Genomic DNA, 19,049 nt, shown 5'->3' with positions numbered 1-19,049 from the left:
TTTACCGATTGAAGTTAAAGACGAAATCAGTACGCGACGATAAATTATTTGAGTGTTTTGTTTTATTTTTAGTTACTGAATTTAAAATGTGTCACTCAAACTATGACTTTTCAACACCGCATTTAGAGCTAGTGACACAAGATTTGAATTGCAATTAAATTTTAAGGAAATATTGGTTTGTGAAATAAATACGACACAGCAATAAAATGGACCTACCTCATATCGCTTCCACGTTGGCTACCGTTTGTAGCATTAAAATAAATTAATTAAAAACAACGCCAAAAAAAGCTTTATTTGCATTAAATTTTGAGCAAGTGACTTTACCGATTGAAGTTAAAGACGAAATCAGTACGCGACGATAAATTATTTGAGTGTTTTGTTTTATTTAGTTACTGAATTTAAAACGTGTCACTCAAACTATGACTTTTCAACACCGCATTTATTAGAGCTAGTGACACAAGATTTGAATTGCAATTAAATTTTATGAAATTATTGGTTTGTGAAATAAATACGACACAGCAATAAAATGGACCTACCTCATATCGCTTCCACGTTGGCTACCGTTTGTAGCATTAAAATAAATTAATTAAAAACAACGCCAAAAAAAGCTTTATTTGCATTAAATTTTGAGCAAGTGACTTTACCGATTGAAGTTAAAGACGAAATCAGTACGCGACGATAAATTATTTGAGTGTTTTGTTTTATTTTTAGTTACTGAATTTAAAATGTGTCACTCAAACTATGACTTTTCAACACCGCATTTAGAGCTAGTGACACAAGATTTGAATTGCAATTAAATTTTAAGGAAATATTGGTTTGTGAAATAAATACGACACAGCAATAAAATGGACCTACCTCATATCGCTTCCACGTTGGCTACCGTTTGTAGCATTAAAATAAATTAATTAAAAACAACGCCAAAAAAAGCTTTATTTGCATTAAATTTTGAGCAAGTGACTTTACCGATTGAAGTTAAAGACGAAATCAGTACGCGACGATAAATTATTTGAGTGTTTTGTTTTATTTAGTTACTGAATTTAAAATGTGTCACTCAAACTATGACTTTTCAACACCGCATTTATTAGAGCTAGTGACACAAGATTTGAATTGCAATTAAATTTTATGCAATTATTCGTTTGTGAAATAAATACGACACAGCAATAAAATGGACCTACCTCATATCGCTTCCACGTTGGCTACCGTTTGTAGCATTAAAATAAATTAATTAAAAACAACGCCAAAAAAAGCTTTATTTGCATTAAATTTTGAGCAAGTGACTTTACCGATTGAAATTAAAGACGAAATCAGTACGCGACGATAAATTATTTCAGTGTTTTGTTTTATTTCGTTACTGAATTTAAAATGTGTCACTCAAACTATGACTTTTCAACACCGCATTTATTAGAGCTAGTGACACAAGATTTGAAATGCAATTAAATTTTATGAAATTATTCGTTTGTGAAATAAATACGACACAGCAATAAAATGGACCTACCTCATATCGCTTCCACGTTGGCTACCGTTTGTAGCATTAAAAAAATTAAAATCGCCAAAAAAAGCTTGATTTGCATTAAATTTAGAGCAAGAGACTTTATCGATTGAAATTAAAGATAAAATCTCTGGATTCCGGCTTGGAAACTGACAACAGTTGGGTTGTGTTTTTACTAGAGCACCAAGGACAGGAACGAAGGAAAACTCTTCAAATCCTGCCTTGGTAAACCACCGATGATAATGATGAATGATTTTAACTGGCTTCTTTCTTCTTTCTTCTTCCAAGGGGCCCCACCCCGCCCCTTGGCGTGGAACCCGACCTTAAGGCAGGATTGGTTCCTCCGTTCTTATCCTAACCTAACCTAACTGTACAAACTAATTACAGTGCATTTTTATATACAAATGTCAAAATACAGGTGGATTTTGGTCAGCTATTCAGCACTTTGGCAGTCGTTGCTTCGAACGTCAACGACTACCAAGTCCAAGTAATTGTTTCTTTTTGTCAGCAATGCCAGGAATAAAGGAAATAAGTATGAGGTAAAGAATGTTTATTCGAAAATGAAGGGAATAAAAAAATTATTGGCTTGTGAAATGGAAAAAACACAACACATACATTAAATATTTTTCACTTGGTGTTAAATGAAATGCACCTACCTTCATATCGCTTCCACGTTGGCTACCGTTTGTAGCATTAAAATAAATTAATTAAAAACAACGCCAAAAAAAGCTTTATTTGCATTAAATTTTGAGCAAGTGACTTTACCGATTGAAATTAAAGACGAAATCAGTACGCGACGATAAATTATTTGAGTGTTTTGTTTTATTTAGTTACTGAATTTAAAATGTGTCACTCAAACTATGACTTTTCAACACCGCATTTAGAGCTAGTGACACAAGATTTGAATTGCAATTAAATTTTAAGGAAATATTGGTTTGTGAAATAAATACGACACAGCAATAAAATGGACCTACCTCATATCGCTTCCACGTTGGCTACCGTTTGTAGCATTAAAATAAATTAATTAAAAACAACGCCAAAAAAGCTTTATTTGCATTAAATTTTGAGCAAGTGACTACCGATTGAAATTAAAGACGAAATCAGTACGCGACGATAAATTATTTGAGTGTTTTGTTTTATTTCGTTACTGAATTTAAAATGTGTCACTCAAACTATGACTTTTCAACACCGCATTTATTAGAGCTAGTGACACAAGATTTGAATTGCAATTAAATTTTATGAAATTATTCGTTTGTGAAATAAATACGACACAGCAATAAAATGGACCTACCTCATATCGCTTCCACGTTGGCTACCGTTTGTAGCATTAAAATAAATTAATTAAAAACAACGCCAAAAAAAGCTTTATTTGCATTAAATTTTGAGCAAGTGACTTTACCGATTGAAATTAAAGACGAAATCAGTACGCGACGATAAATTATTTGAGTGTTTTGTTTTATTTTTAGTTACTGAATTTAAAATGTGTCACTCAAACTATGACTTTTCAACACCGCATTTATTAGAGCTAGTGACACAAGATTTGAATTGCAATTAAATTTTATGAAATTATTCGTTTGTGAAATAAATACGAGACACAGCAATAAAATGGACCTACCTCATATCGCTTCCACGTTGGCTACCGTTTGTAGCATTAAAATAAATTAATTAAAAACAACGCCAAAAAAAGCTTTATTTGCATTAAATTTTGAGCAAGTGACTACCGATTGAAATTAAAGACGAAATCAGTACGCGACGATAAATTATTTGAGTGTTTTGTTTTATTTCGTTACTGAATTTAAAATGTGTCACTCAAACTATGACTTTTCAACACCGCATTTATTAGAGCTAGTGACACAAGATTTGAATTGCAATTAAATTTTATGAAATTATTGGTTTGTGAAATAAATACGACACAGCAATAAAATGGACCTACCTCATATCGCTTCCACGTTGGCTACCGTTTGTAGCATTAAAATAAATTAATTAAAAACAACGCCAAAAAAGCTTTATTTGCATTAAATTTTGAGCAAGTGACTACCGATTGAAATTAAAGACGAAATCAGTACGCGACGATAAATTATTTGAGTGTTTTGTTTTATTTCGTTACTGAATTTAAAATGTGTCACTCAAACTATGACTTTTCAACACCGCATTTATTAGAGCTAGTGACACAAGATTTGAATTGCAATTAAATTTTATGAAATTATTCGTTTGTGAAATAAATACGAGACACAGCAATAAAATGGACCTACCTCATATCGCTTCCACGTTGGCTACCGTTTGTAGCATTAAAATAAATTAATTAAAAACAACGCCAAAAAAAGCTTTATTTGCATTAAATTTTGAGCAAGTGACTTTACCGATTGAAGTTTGAAGACGAAATCAGTACGCGACGATAAATTATTTGAGTGTTTTGTTTTATTTAGTTACTGAATTTAAAATGTGTCACTCAAACTATGACTTTTCAACACCGCATTTATTAGAGCTAGTGACACAAGATTTGAATTGCAATTAAATTTTATGAAATTATTCGTTTGTGAAATAAATACGACACAGCAATAAAATGGACCTACCTCATATCGCTTCCACGTTGGCTACCGTTTGTAGCATTAAAATAAATTAATTAAAAACAACGCCAAAAAAAGCTTTATTTGCATTAAATTTTGAGCAAGTGACTTTACCGATTGAAGTTTGAAGACGAAATCAGTACGCGACGATAAATTATTTGAGTGTTTTGTTTTATTTAGTTACTGAATTTAAAATGTGTCACTCAAACTATGACTTTTCAACACCGCATTTATTAGAGCTAGTGACACAAGATTTGAATTGCAATTAAATTTTATGAAATTATTCGTTTGTGAAATAAATACGACACAGCAATAAAATGGACCTACCTCATATCGCTTCCACGTTGGCTACCGTTTGTAGCATTAAAATAAATTAATTAAAAACAACGCCAAAAAAAGCTTTATTTGCATTAAATTTTGAGCAAGTGACTTTACCGATTGAAATTAAAGACGAAATCAGTACGCGACGATAAATTATTTGAGTGTTTTGTTTTATTTTTAGTTACTGAATTTAAAATGTGTCACTCAAACTATGACTTTTCAACACCGCATTTATTAGAGCTAGTGACACAAGATTTGAATTGCAATTAAATTTTATGAAATTATTCGTTTGTGAAATAAATACGAGACACAGCAATAAAATGGACCTACCTCATATCGCTTCCACGTTGGCTACCGTTTGTAGCATTAAAATAAATTAATTAAAAACAACGCCAAAAAAAGCTTTATTTGCATTAAATTTTGAGCAAGTGACTACCGATTGAAATTAAAGACGAAATCAGTACGCGACGATAAATTATTTGAGTGTTTTGTTTTATTTCGTTACTGAATTTAAAATGTGTCACTCAAACTATGACTTTTCAACACCGCATTTATTAGAGCTAGTGACACAAGATTTGAATTGCAATTAAATTTTATGAAATTATTGGTTTGTGAAATAAATACGACACAGCAATAAAATGGACCTACCTCATATCGCTTCCACGTTGGCTACCGTTTGTAGCATTAAAATAAATTAATTAAAAACAACGCCAAAAAAGCTTTATTTGCATTAAATTTTGAGCAAGTGACTACCGATTGAAATTAAAGACGAAATCAGTACGCGACGATAAATTATTTGAGTGTTTTGTTTTATTTCGTTACTGAATTTAAAATGTGTCACTCAAACTATGACTTTTCAACACCGCATTTATTAGAGCTAGTGACACAAGATTTGAATTGCAATTAAATTTTATGAAATTATTCGTTTGTGAAATAAATACGACACAGCAATAAAATGGACCTACCTCATATCGCTTCCACGTTGGCTACCGTTTGTAGCATTAAAATAAATTAATTAAAAACAACGCCAAAAAAAGCTTTATTTGCATTAAATTTTGAGCAAGTGACTTTACCGATTGAAATTAAAGACGAAATCAGTACGCGACGATAAATTATTTGAGTGTTTTGTTTTATTTTTAGTTACTGAATTTAAAATGTGTCACTCAAACTATGACTTTTCAACACCGCATTTATTAGAGCTAGTGACACAAGATTTGAATTGCAATTAAATTTTATGAAATTATTCGTTTGTGAAATAAATACGACACAGCAATAAAATGGACCTACCTCATATCGCTTCCACGTTGGCTACCGTTTGTAGCATTAAAATAAATTAATTAAAAACAACGCCAAAAAAAGCTTTATTTGCATTAAATTTTGAGCAAGTGACTTTACCGATTGAAATTAAAGACGAAATCAGTACGCGACGATAAATTATTTGAGTGTTTTGTTTTATTTAGTTACTGAATTTAAAATGTGTCACTCAAACTATGACTTTTCAACACCGCATTTAGAGCTAGTGACACAAAATTTGAATTGCAATTAAATTTTATGAAATTATTCGTTTGTGAAATAAATACGACACAGCAATAAAATGGACCTACCTCATATCGCTTCCACGTTGGCTACCGTTTGTAGCATTAAAATAAATTAATTAAAAACAACGCCAAAAAAAGCTTTATTTGCATTAAATTTTGAGCAAGTGACTTTACCGATTGAAATTAAAGACGAAATCAGTACGCGACGATAAATTATTTGAGTGTTTTGTTTTATTTAGTTACTGAATTTAAAATGTGTCACTCAAACTATGACTTTTCAACACCGCATTTAGAGCTAGTGACACAAAATTTGAATTGCAATTAAATTTTATGAAATTATTCGTTTGTGAAATAAATACGACACAGCAATAAAATGGACCTACCTCATATCGCTTCCACGTTGGCTACCGTTTGTAGCATTAAAATAAATTAATTAAAAACAACGCCAAAAAAAGCTTTATTTGCATTAAATTTTGAGCAAGTGACTTTACCGATTGAAATTAAAGACGAAATCAGTATGCGACGATAAATTATTTGAGTGTTTTGTTTTATTTAGTTACTGAATTTAAAATGTGTCACTCAAACTATGACTTTTCAACACCGCATTTATTAGAGCTAGTGACACAAGATTTGAATTGCAATTAAATTTTATGAAATTATTCGTTTGTGAAATAAATACGAGACACAGCAATAAAATGGACCTACCTCATATCGCTTCCACGTTGGCTACCGTTTGTAGCATTAAAATAAATTAATTAAAAACAACGCCAAAAAAAGCTTTATTTGCATTAAATTTTGAGCAAGTGACTTTACCGATTGAAATTAAAGACGAAATCAGTACGCGACGATAAATTATTTGAGTGTTTTGTTTTATTTTTAGTTACTGAATTTAAAATGTGTCACTCAAACTATGACTTTTCAACACCGCATTTATTAGAGCTAGTGACACAAGATTTGAAATGCAATTAAATTTTATGAAATTATTCGTTTGTGAAATAAATACGACACAGCAATAAAATGGACCTACCTCATATCGCTTCCACGTTGGCTACCGTTTGTAGCATTAAAATAAATTAATTAAAAACAACGCCAAAAAAAGCTTTATTTGCATTAAATTTTGAGCAAGTGACTTTACCGATTGAAATTAAAGACGAAATCAGTATGCGACGATAAATTATTTGAGTGTTTTGTTTTATTTAGTTACTGAATTTAAAATGTGTCACTCAAACTATGACTTTTCAACACCGCATTTAGAGCTAGTGACACAAAATTTGAATTGCAATTAAATTTTATGAAATTATTCGTTTGTGAAATAAATACGACACAGCAATAAAATGGACCTACCTCATATCGCTTCCACGTTGGCTACCGTTTGTAGCATTAAAATAAATTACTTAAAAACAACGCCAAAAAAAGCTTTATTTGCATTAAATTTTGAGCAAGTGACTTTACCGATTGAAATTAAAGACGAAATCAGTACGCGACGATAAATTATTTGAGTGTTTTGTTTTATTTTTAGTTACTGAATTTAAAATGTGTCACTCAAACTATGACTTTTCAACACCGCATTTATTAGAGCTAGTGACACAAGATTTGAAATGCAATTAAATTTTATGAAATTATTCGTTTGTGAAATAAATACGAGACACAGCAATAAAATGGACCTACCTCATATCGCTTCCACGTTGGCTACCGTTTGTAGCATTAAAATAAATTAATTAAAAACAACGCCAAAAAAAGCTTTATTTGCATTAAATTTTGAGCAAGTGACTTTACCGATTGAAATTAAAGACGAAATCAGTACGCGACGATAAATTATTTGAGTGTTTTGTTTTATTTAGTTACTGAATTTAAAATGTGTCACTCAAACTATGACTTTTCAACACCGCATTTATTAGAGCTAGTGACACAAGATTTGAATTGCAATTAAATTTTATGAAATTATTCGTTTGTGAAATAAATACGACACAGCAATAAAATGGACCTACCTCATATCGCTTCCACGTTGGCTACCGTTTGTAGCATTAAAATAAATTAATTAAAAACAACGCCAAAAAAAGCTTTATTTGCATTAAATTTTGAGCAAGTGACTTTACCGATTGAAATTAAAGACGAAATCAGTACGCGACGATAAATTATTTGAGTGTTTTGTTTTATTTAGTTACTGAATTTAAAATGTGTCACTCAAACTATGACTTTTCAACACCGCATTTATTAGAGCTAGTGACACAAGATTTGAATTGCAATTAAATTTTATGAAATTATTCGTTTGTGAAATAAATACGAGACACAGCAATAAAATGGACCTACCTCATATCGCTTCCACGTTGGCTACCGTTTGTAGCATTAAAATAAATTAATTAAAAACAACGCCAAAAAAAGCTTTATTTGCATTAAATTTTGAGCAAGTGACTTTACCGATTGAAATTAAAGACGAAATCAGTACGCGACGATAAATTATTTGAGTGTTTTGTTTTATTTAGTTACTGAATTTAAAATGTGTCACTCAAACTATGACTTTTCAACACCGCATTTAGAGCTAGTGACACAAAATTTGAATTGCAATTAAATTTTATGAAATTATTCGTTTGTGAAATAAATACGACACAGCAATAAAATGGACCTACCTCATATCGCTTCCACGTTGGCTACCGTTTGTAGCATTAAAATAAATTAATTAAAAACAACGCCAAAAAAAGCTTTATTTGCATTAAATTTTGAGCAAGTGACTTTACCGATTGAAATTAAAGACGAAATCAGTATGCGACGATAAATTATTTGAGTGTTTTGTTTTATTTAGTTACTGAATTTAAAATGTGTCACTCAAACTATGACTTTTCAACACCGCATTTATTAGAGCTAGTGACACAAGATTTGAATTGCAATTAAATTTTATGAAATTATTCGTTTGTGAAATAAATACGAGACACAGCAATAAAATGGACCTACCTCATATCGCTTCCACGTTGGCTACCGTTTGTAGCATTAAAATAAATTAATTAAAAACAACGCCAAAAAAAGCTTTATTTGCATTAAATTTTGAGCAAGTGACTTTACCGATTGAAATTAAAGACGAAATCAGTATGCGACGATAAATTATTTGAGTGTTTTGTTTTATTTAGTTACTGAATTTAAAATGTGTCACTCAAACTATGACTTTTCAACACCGCATTTAGAGCTAGTGACACAAAATTTGAATTGCAATTAAATTTTATGAAATTATTCGTTTGTGAAATAAATACGACACAGCAATAAAATGGACCTACCTCATATCGCTTCCACGTTGGCTACCGTTTGTAGCATTAAAATAAATTAATTAAAAACAACGCCAAAAAAAGCTTTATTTGCATTAAATTTTGAGCAAGTGACTTTACCGATTGAAATTAAAGACGAAATCAGTATGCGACGATAAATTATTTGAGTGTTTTGTTTTATTTAGTTACTGAATTTAAAATGTGTCACTCAAACTATGACTTTTCAACACCGCATTTATTAGAGCTAGTGACACAAGATTTGAATTGCAATTAAATTTTATGAAATTATTCGTTTGTGAAATAAATACGAGACACAGCAATAAAATGGACCTACCTCATATCGCTTCCACGTTGGCTACCGTTTGTAGCATTAAAATAAATTAATTAAAAACAACGCCAAAAAAAGCTTTATTTGCATTAAATTTTGAGCAAGTGACTTTACCGATTGAAATTAAAGACGAAATCAGTACGCGACGATAAATTATTTGAGTGTTTTGTTTTATTTTTAGTTACTGAATTTAAAATGTGTCACTCAAACTATGACTTTTCAACACCGCATTTATTAGAGCTAGTGACACAAGATTTGAAATGCAATTAAATTTTATGAAATTATTCGTTTGTGAAATAAATACGACACAGCAATAAAATGGACCTACCTCATATCGCTTCCACGTTGGCTACCGTTTGTAGCATTAAAATAAATTAATTAAAAACAACGCCAAAAAAAGCTTTATTTGCATTAAATTTTGAGCAAGTGACTTTACCGATTGAAGTTTGAAGACGAAATCAGTACGCGACGATAAATTATTTGAGTGTTTTGTTTTATTTAGTTACTGAATTTAAAATGTGTCACTCAAACTATGACTTTTCAACACCGCATTTATTAGAGCTAGTGACACAAGATTTGAATTGCAATTAAATTTTATGAAATTATTCGTTTGTGAAATAAATACGAGACACAGCAATAAAATGGACCTACCTCATATCGCTTCCACGTTGGCTACCGTTTGTAGCATTAAAATAAATTAATTAAAAACAACGCCAAAAAAAGCTTTATTTGCATTAAATTTTGAGCAAGTGACTTTACCGATTGAAATTAAAGACGAAATCAGTACGCGACGATAAATTATTTGAGTGTTTTGTTTTATTTTTAGTTACTGAATTTAAAATGTGTCACTCAAACTATGACTTTTCAACACCGCATTTATTAGAGCTAGTGACACAAGATTTGAAATGCAATTAAATTTTATGAAATTATTCGTTTGTGAAATAAATACGACACAGCAATAAAATGGACCTACCTCATATCGCTTCCACGTTGGCTACCGTTTGTAGCATTAAAATAAATTAATTAAAAACAACGCCAAAAAAAGCTTTATTTGCATTAAATTTTGAGCAAGTGACTTTACCGATTGAAATTAAAGACGAAATCAGTACGCGACGATAAATTATTTGAGTGTTTTGTTTTATTTAGTTACTGAATTTAAAATGTGTCACTCAAACTATGACTTTTCAACACCGCATTTAGAGCTAGTGACACAAGATTTAAATTGCAATTAAATTTTATGAAATTATTCGTTTGTGAAATAAATACGAGACACAGCAATAAAATGGACCTACCTCATATCGCTTCCACGTTGGCTACCGTTTGTAGCATTAAAATAAATTAATTAAAAACAACGCCAAAAAAAGCTTTATTTGCATTAAATTTTGAGCAAGTGACTTTACCGATTGAAATTAAAGACGAAATCAGTACGCGACTATAAATTATTTGAGTGTTTTATTTTATTTATAGTTACTGAATTTAAAACGTGTCACTCAAACTATGACTTTTCAATACCGCATTTAAAAAATTAAAACGCACGTCTGCTACCGTTTGTAGCAAGATAATGAAAATAAATTAACCGCAAATGAAAAAAAAAAATGCACTGACCTTTGTCTTCTGTTCCGATGCCATCTTCTTCTTAAACGAACCTACTGCAATAGAAGAAACAACGAATTTAGAACAATATGCCCTTAAATTACTAGTTGAAAATATCACAGATTTGATTTAATTTTCAAAAAATAAATCACTGCAAACTTACCCTTTAATCCGGATTGTTGTTTCCTTCTTGAATTCTATTCCATTGGCACTAACACACACACTAAACACTAGTCACCGAATTTAAAATTTAAACCGGAAAATTTAGATTTAATTGAGCACACGTCCGTTCGCGACAACGGCAAGTAACAAACTGAATATTTGAATAAATTAAACGAGACGGCACAATAATTTAAATAAACCGCTCGTCTCGCGCTCCCGAAGTGACCCGTGCCACTGCTCGCTGTCGACTGATCCGCCCTCGCCGCCTGCGCCGCACACCTAACCTCCGGATACGTCACGGGTGTGACGTCATCGCAAGTCTAAAACAGCTCATCACCAGAAATATTCACTGGCACAATCCGTCAAATTTAAAAACATTTATACACAGAATTATTCAAAATAGAACATTATTGATCTAGAAAAATTCATTATGACAAATATATTTGACTATAAACGTCTAAAATTATAAAAATTTCGCATGCATTTAATGGAATAATAAAAATGCATGTTTTTATTTAAACAGAAACTCGCAATGTGAAATTTTAGTGCTAAAATTAGTGGTATTGCAATGCGTATAGTCACAAATTGTTTGTTTGTTTTGTTTTGTTGAAAATTCGGTAGGTTCCAAAAGTTGGGTTATGTTGTTACCTGAAAATAATAAAATTTACACTAAGAATTTTGTCTCCATCTCTGCCCTTTTCAAAACGTTATGATAGGATATTTAGGGCCAAAATCTCTACCTTTATTATGTGCTATTGCCAGATAGAGACAAAAGTTCAGAAAGTAGGGTTAGCGTTATTACGCTCTTTTCTGAAGTGTTAAAGTTTAACTTTAATGGATTTTGTATGCTTTTCTGCACTTTTAGAGCGTTATTAATTAGTATTGAATATGTTTAAGGGCAGACAAATCTACCTTGAGTCAACGACATAAACTTTAGTGAGATTTATTGAAAAATGCACTTCTCGCGTCAACCTTTCCATGAAAAAGGGTGTTTAATCGTTTATAAAGGGCGTGTTAATGTGTGTTGTTAAGTTTACCACGTAATAAAACATAAAGTACAACTTTCCTATAAAAGCATTTTGCAAAATTCTTATTCATTATTTTCACTATTTTTCCTCGTTCCTTTGTGCAAACACGCCGGTGATGTGAAATTTTAGTGCGAAAATTAGTGGTATTGTCACAAATTGTGTTAATTTTAAGTCTCCAGAATATTCGGTTTCAAAAGTAGGGTTATGTTGTCATTTGAAACGTAAAAATTTTCACATTTATGTATTTTGTGCACGTTTCTGCTCTTTTAGAGCGTTATTAATTATTGTTGCATATGTTTAAGGGCCGATAAATCTAACGACATAAACTTCAGGGCGATTTATTGAAATGTTAATAGGGCAAAAATGAACTTTTCGTGTCAAACATTTTCATAAAAAAGGGTGTTTAATCGTTTATAAAGGGCGTGTTAACGTGTGTTAAGTTTACCACGTCATAAAACATAAAGTATAACAACTTTTCTATAAAAGCATTTTGCAAAATTTTTATTCATTATTTTTACTATTTTCCTCCTTTCCTTTGTGCAAACGAGCCGGTGATGTGAAAATTAATGCTATAGCCACAAATTGTGGTAGTTTTAAGCCTCCAAAAAATTCGGTTTTAAAAGTAGGGTTATGTTATCATTTGAAAATTTAAAAATTTTTACTTTTATGGATTTAGTGTTCATTTCTGCCTTTCCAAAGCGTTATGATTGGATATTTGGGGCAGAAATCTTTACCTTGTGTCAAAAATTTCAAACAAAAGCCTAGACAAAAGTCTCCAGAGAATTCGGACTTTGTGTGCTTTTCTGCTCTTTTAGAGCGTTATTAAGGGCTGATAAATCTACCTTCAGTCAACGACAAAGATATTTGCTTTTGAAAATTTTCTATTTTTTAAGTCTAATAAGGACGGGTTTATAGAAGCGTCATTAATTTAATTCGCAATTAAATGCGTGATTAACTGATCACGTGATCAAATTCAACCAATTTGATTGGTCATTCGCGTTGTTAACTTTTAACAACGAATTAAATTTTAACAGAGTTTTCTATAAACCGGCCGTAAGAATTTTTAATTTTTAAAACTTATTCATTAATTATAGTATTCATTTTATTTCTTTATTGTTAAGTAATAAGAATACTTCATGTCTTAATAATTGTCGAAATAGTTCGGTAGACACCACAAATAATGTTTAATTTTGACTCCAAGCCGGTCACTCGTTTCAATTCGAAAATAAACCAAATTTTGCAGTTATTTAGCATTGATCAGCGCGTTGGCAACTGAAGCAGATTACGCTTTTATACCGGAAAATCCTGCTGACGTGAACTGGCACGAAAAACTCTGTCATAAGTTGTCTCAGGTACATTTTTCAATAATTTTGTGTAGTGTGTACCACGACTTTCTCTCTATTTTTTGTTGTTTGGCAAAATTAGATAATTTTTTCTAGGAACGCCACATGGGCCAACGTCTCAATATTATTATCGTGGCTGAAGGCGCTATCGACCGGAATGGAGACCCAATCACTGCAGAAATGATCAAAAAAGTCGTCGTTGATAATCTCCAACAGGACACCAGAATAACTGTTTTGGGGCACGTGCAACGTGGGGGCAACCCGTCTGCTTTTGATAGGATTCTGGGCTGTCGTATGGGGGCTGAGGCCGTGATGGCGCTAATGGAGGCTGATGAGAATACAGAGCCGTGTGTGATTTCCTTAGACGGCAATCAGGCGATAAGGTAAAGTTAAATTTTTGTGAGTGTTAAATTAAGTTGGCAACATATGTTTTTCTATGCTATTTTTTCTATCAGTTGTTTTTTGAATCGCATTTTGTAATTAATTTTTATTTGAATTGCCTAGTAACATTAATAATAATTTATGTTGGCAAGCCCTTATATTAAAAAAAAAGAAATTTGTTAAACCTTCTAGAAAATGTTTTCACTATTTTTTGTTTTGCAAGAGAACTGTGGGGTATTATCGATTAAACATAAAAAATGGTAAATTATACGTCTACTTATTTTAATAAACACTGATAACAAAAAAAACAAAAAATAACGTAAAGAAAATACAGGAATTTTCTCCAAATTAACTCTTAGATTCTACTTTGCGTTTTTTAAGTTTTTTTCTGTTTTTGTTTAGAATCCTTCGCGATTATTCTTTAGCCTTGTTTTTGTACTCTCTAGATTTTTTTCAGTTTTTTCTCTTATTCTTTCGTGATCTCAAATCTGAACTCTTCTACAGATTTTTAGATTTTTTTTATATAAATTCTTCTATAGATGTTTATTTGCAATTATTTTCTAAACTTTAGCCAAAATTATTTCTCATTGCTTCTATTCCTTATCAAATTCATATAAATTTTACTAATTCTCTTCAAATGAAATTTTTTGTCTAATTTTGTTTAGATTTTTTCCTGAGTATTTTTTAGCATTTTGTTGCTGAATTTTTCTCTAGACTTTCTTTGATTTTTTGCTCAAATCGTTTCTTAACCTGGACTTCCGAATTGTTTTTCAGATGCAATAAAATAAAGTAAATACAGAAATTTTCTCTAAATTCTCTTAGATTCTACTTTGCGTTTTTTAAAGATTTTTTTATTTTTTTTTCAAATTATTTAGATTATTTTTTAGTATGGTTTCTGTACTACGTCTTTCTTAAAATATATTCTTCTCTGATTCTTTTGTAAACCGTTTCTAGATCTTAAATCGGGACTCTTCTTTGAATTATTTAATAAAACAGCTTTTTTTAGATTACTTTATAAATTCTTCTCCAGTTGCTTCATTACAAGTATTTTTTGGACATTACACTCTATTATTAATTTGCTTCTATATTTTTTCGACTTTCTACAAATTCTCTTTTAGATTGTAGTTTGCGTTTTTTTTATTTTTTTATATTTCTGTTTAGAATCCTTTGCGATTTTTCTCTAGCCTAGTTTTTGTACTATCTAGATTTTTTTCAGTTTTTTCTCTGATTTTTTCCTGATATCAAATCTGAGCTCTTCTACAGATCTTTAGATTTTTTTTTATATAAATTCTTGTATAGATGCTTATTTGCAATTATTTTTTAAACTTTAGCCAAAATTAATTTTTCATTGCTTCTATTCTTCCACATTTTTTCTACATTTTTTAAATCCATGTAAATTTTACCAAGTCTCTTCAAATGAAATTTTTTCTCTAATTTTGTTTAGATTTTTTCCTGAGTATTTTGTAGCATTTTGTTGCTGAATTTTTCTTTAGTTTTTTTTTATTTTTTACTCAATTCGTTTCTTAACCTGGACTTCCGAATTGTTTTTCAGATGCTTCTTCACAATAAAATAAAGTAAATACAAAAATTCTCCTAGATTCTACTTTGCGTTTTTTAAAGATTTTTTTAGTTTTTTTTTCAATCATTTAGATTATTTCTTAGTATGGTTTCTGTACTACGTCTTTCTTAAAATATATTTTTCTCTGATTCTTTTGTAAAACCGTTTCTAGATCTTAAATCGGGACTCTTTTTTGAATTATTTAATAAAACAAGCTTTTTAGATTATTTTATAAATTCTTCTCCAGTTGCTTCATTACAATTATTTTTTTTCGACTTTCTACAAATTCTCGTTTAGATTATACGTTTTTTTATTTTTTTTTCTGTTTTTTGTTTAGAATCCTTCGCGATTATTCTTTAGCCTTGTTTTTGTACTCTAGATTTTTTTCAGTTTTTTCCTGATCTTAAATCTGAGCTCTTCTACAGATCTTTAGATTTTTTTTATAAATTCTTCTACAGATGCTTATTTGTAACTATTCTCTAAACTTTACCCAGAATTATTTTTCACTGCTTCTAGTCTTTTAGTCTTTTAGTCTTTCACATTTTTTTCTACATTTCTCAAATTCATATAAATTTTACTAACTCTTTTTAAATGAATTTTTTTCTTTAATTTTGTTTAGAATTTATTCTGAGTATTTTTTAGCATTTTGTTGCTGTACTCTTCTCTAGATTTTTCTTAACATTTTTCTTTGATTTTTTTGCTAAAATTGTTTCTTGATCTGAACTTCTTCCAGATGCTTCTTCATACTAATTTTTCCATATTATGCTTTAACATTATTTGTGTTCTCTTATCTAGATTTTTTCTAAAATTTTTCTCTGATTTTAAGCCGTTTGTGAACTTTTAGATCTTATAGATTCGTTTATAACTTTTTCTCTAGATTTTTTTTATAATAATTTGGTGAGCTGTATTTATTTTTTTTTAATTAACACTTTCTCTACATTTTCCAATTTTTTTTACATTATTCCAGTTTCGATCAAAATTGATCTGTTATACAACTTATTATTCTAAATACAAAGTTGGATAGTTCAAAAAGTGCATTTTTTCGTTGTAATAAAAAAATTCTTTACATCCTATTACTACTCATTTTTTTAATGATCTTAAAGTTTTCTAAATATTTTATTATCATTTGCCAAAATTCTAAAAAGAAGATTATTTTCTGTGTTAATTAATAATTAATTAATTAATAGTTAATTTTAAAGTTATTTTGCTCGATTCCAAAATAATTGTTTCTCTAAGGTTGCCGTTAATGGATTGCGTGAAGCGAACAAAAGCCGTCTCACAGGCAATGGCTGATAAGAAATTTGATTTGGCGGTGGAATTACGTGGAAAGTCATTTATGCGCAATTTGGAGACTTATAAGTTGTTGACTCGACTCAAGCCTCCAAAGGATGCATTTGATGAGCAAGGACATGGAAGGGTGAGTGTTATTTTTTAAATGTTTGCATGTTTGTATGCGTACATAATGTGATAGAAAATCGGCTGAAGTTTGTTTTCATTTGTTTTTGCAAAATTTTGATTAATTTCTGCTTTAGCGTCTAACTGATCATTGTTCGGTGAGTATGATGCTTAAAATTTGGCTTTTCAATTTTTCGAAATCTTTTTATTTGGTTCTTATGTTTTGTTGTGTCGTCACTTTATTTGTGTCATGTATTCAATTGAATTCAGTATCAAAATTTCAAAAATGTTCTTCAAATGTTTTGAAAATATAGTAATTACAAAGATTTCTGCTTTATAGTTTCTTTGGCTTTTAACACTTAAGTGGTGCTAACATTTTTGTGTTTAATTAAACTCTGTATACTATTCTTTATTTCGCTTGTGTTGCCATTCAGGAAGGTTTCACAGTGGCCGTAATGCATATTGGGGCTCCTGCTTGTGGCATGAATGCCGCTGTACGTTCTTTTGTACGAAATTTTATCTACAGAGGAGACACAGTTTTGGGCATTCAGGAAGGAGTTGAAGGTCTTATCGCTGGCAATATAAAACAAATGGGTGTGTATCAATTTTTTTATTTTTAGCTAGTTTTTTGGGTAAAAATTACTCTATTTTTTGTAGAAAAAATATAGCTATTTTTTAATTGAGAACAGATTAGAAACTGTATTAGATAGTTCTTTCAAAAGCATTTACTTACTTTTGTTTTTTCTTCCACTATTTAGTTTTTTCTTGCTTCTTTCTTTTTCCATCTTCATTTTTTACATATATTTTTTTGCTCATAAACACTTTCAAAGGCTCAAAAGGGTCAAAAGCAATAAATTCTCGATGAAGAGAACTAATTTTTCGACTAATTTGAGTAAAATTTTGCCTAATAAGTGGTGATACAGCTCTCGAAAAAACAAAAATAACGTCTTCTTCGGTTAAACAGTTGTTTTTTCACATAATTTCATGTAGAATATTGCGAAATTAGTAAATAAATAACCAACTTTTCAACTCAAAAACGCATGAATAACGTTTGATTTTTTGTAACCGAGATTTTCGTTTAAAAATATGGGATAAAAAGCAGCAAACGTATCGTAATTTTTAATTATAAGATCCTCTCACACTTTCTTATGTCATATCATTTTTTTTCTACCTTTATTTTTGTTAAATCATCTTATCGCTCAAAAAACCGTCTTTAAAAGTTTGAAAGAAACATGTGGTTTTTCGATCATCATTAACTTCGTTTTCGGATAATTTGGTTAAAATATTGCAAAATTAGTAACAGTAAAATAATTACTCTGAACAAGATTTAATGATATAATTAAAGTTATTAACTTAAAAACGCAGTAAAACTCTCGAAAAATAGTTTAATTAAACTTTTTCATGCAAAATGGACGAAATAAAAAAAATTAATAAGTTTTTTCCATATAAATATGCGTAGACACTCAGGAAATACATTATTTTTGACGACAATAGTTAGTTTTTTGTTTTGTGGGTAAAATATTGAAAAATAACGAATTTTTTTCAGATTGGGCCGAAGTGGCTGGTTGGGTTGGCATCGGGGGTGCAAATCTGGGCACCAAACGCACCCTTCCTGGCAATCGTATGGGTTTAGTAGCCGCCCGATTGGCCGAATTTAAAATTCAAGGTTTACTCATTATTGGCGGCTTTGAAGTAAGTTTTAACTTTATCCGGCTCGAAGAACTAAAAATTGTGGTTTAGGCATTTGCAGCCGCTGTACAATTTCTAGACAGCCGTAAAGATTTTCCAGCTCTCAATATACCAATCGTGGTAATCCCCGGAACTATCAGTAACAATGTACCAGGGACGGAATTTTCACTAGGTTGTGACACAGCCTTGAACGAAATCACCGAAATTTGTGATAGAATCAGACAGTCGGCTCAAGGCACGAAAAGGAGGGTTTTTATTATTGAAACCATGGGCGGGTATTGCGGATATTTGGCCACACTTGCAGGTAATATCGATATTAAGTTGGCAACATTGTATGAAATGAAGACAGTTTGTGTCTCAAAACGTAAAATATTCGACCCTATACAGGTTGTTTCAGAACTAC

General features: G+C 30.5%; 1 protein-coding gene across 4 annotated transcripts in view; it reads left to right on the top strand.

The window, feature by feature from the left end:
* Positions 1-19,049, top strand: part of Pfk (Phosphofructokinase) — a 35,330-nt gene that overhangs the window by 15,128 nt on the left and 1,153 nt on the right. Inside the window, exons 6-12 of one of the 4 annotated variants that reach the window (XM_064359716.1) lie at positions 13,524-13,632; positions 13,720-14,006; positions 16,799-16,979; positions 17,095-17,115; positions 17,392-17,551; positions 18,504-18,649; positions 18,698-18,950. In XM_064359716.1, coding sequence (XP_064215786.1) covers positions 13,524-13,632; positions 13,720-14,006; positions 16,799-16,979; positions 17,095-17,115; positions 17,392-17,551; positions 18,504-18,649; positions 18,698-18,950 — 1,157 coding nt within the window. The remainder of the gene's footprint in view (positions 1-13,523; positions 13,633-13,719; positions 14,007-16,798; positions 16,980-17,094; positions 17,116-17,391; positions 17,552-18,503; positions 18,650-18,697; positions 18,951-19,049) is intronic. The other 3 variants (XM_008198436.3, XM_064359715.1, XM_961686.4) reach the window with 3 other exon arrangements.

Source organism: Tribolium castaneum, chromosome 1 (genome assembly GCF_031307605.1).
Source record: "Tribolium castaneum strain GA2 chromosome 1, icTriCast1.1, whole genome shotgun sequence".
NCBI classification, from domain to species: domain Eukaryota; kingdom Metazoa; phylum Arthropoda; class Insecta; order Coleoptera; family Tenebrionidae; genus Tribolium; species Tribolium castaneum.
The sequence above is the reverse complement of the archived record's forward strand: the minus strand, read 5'-3'. Positions and strand labels throughout refer to the sequence as shown.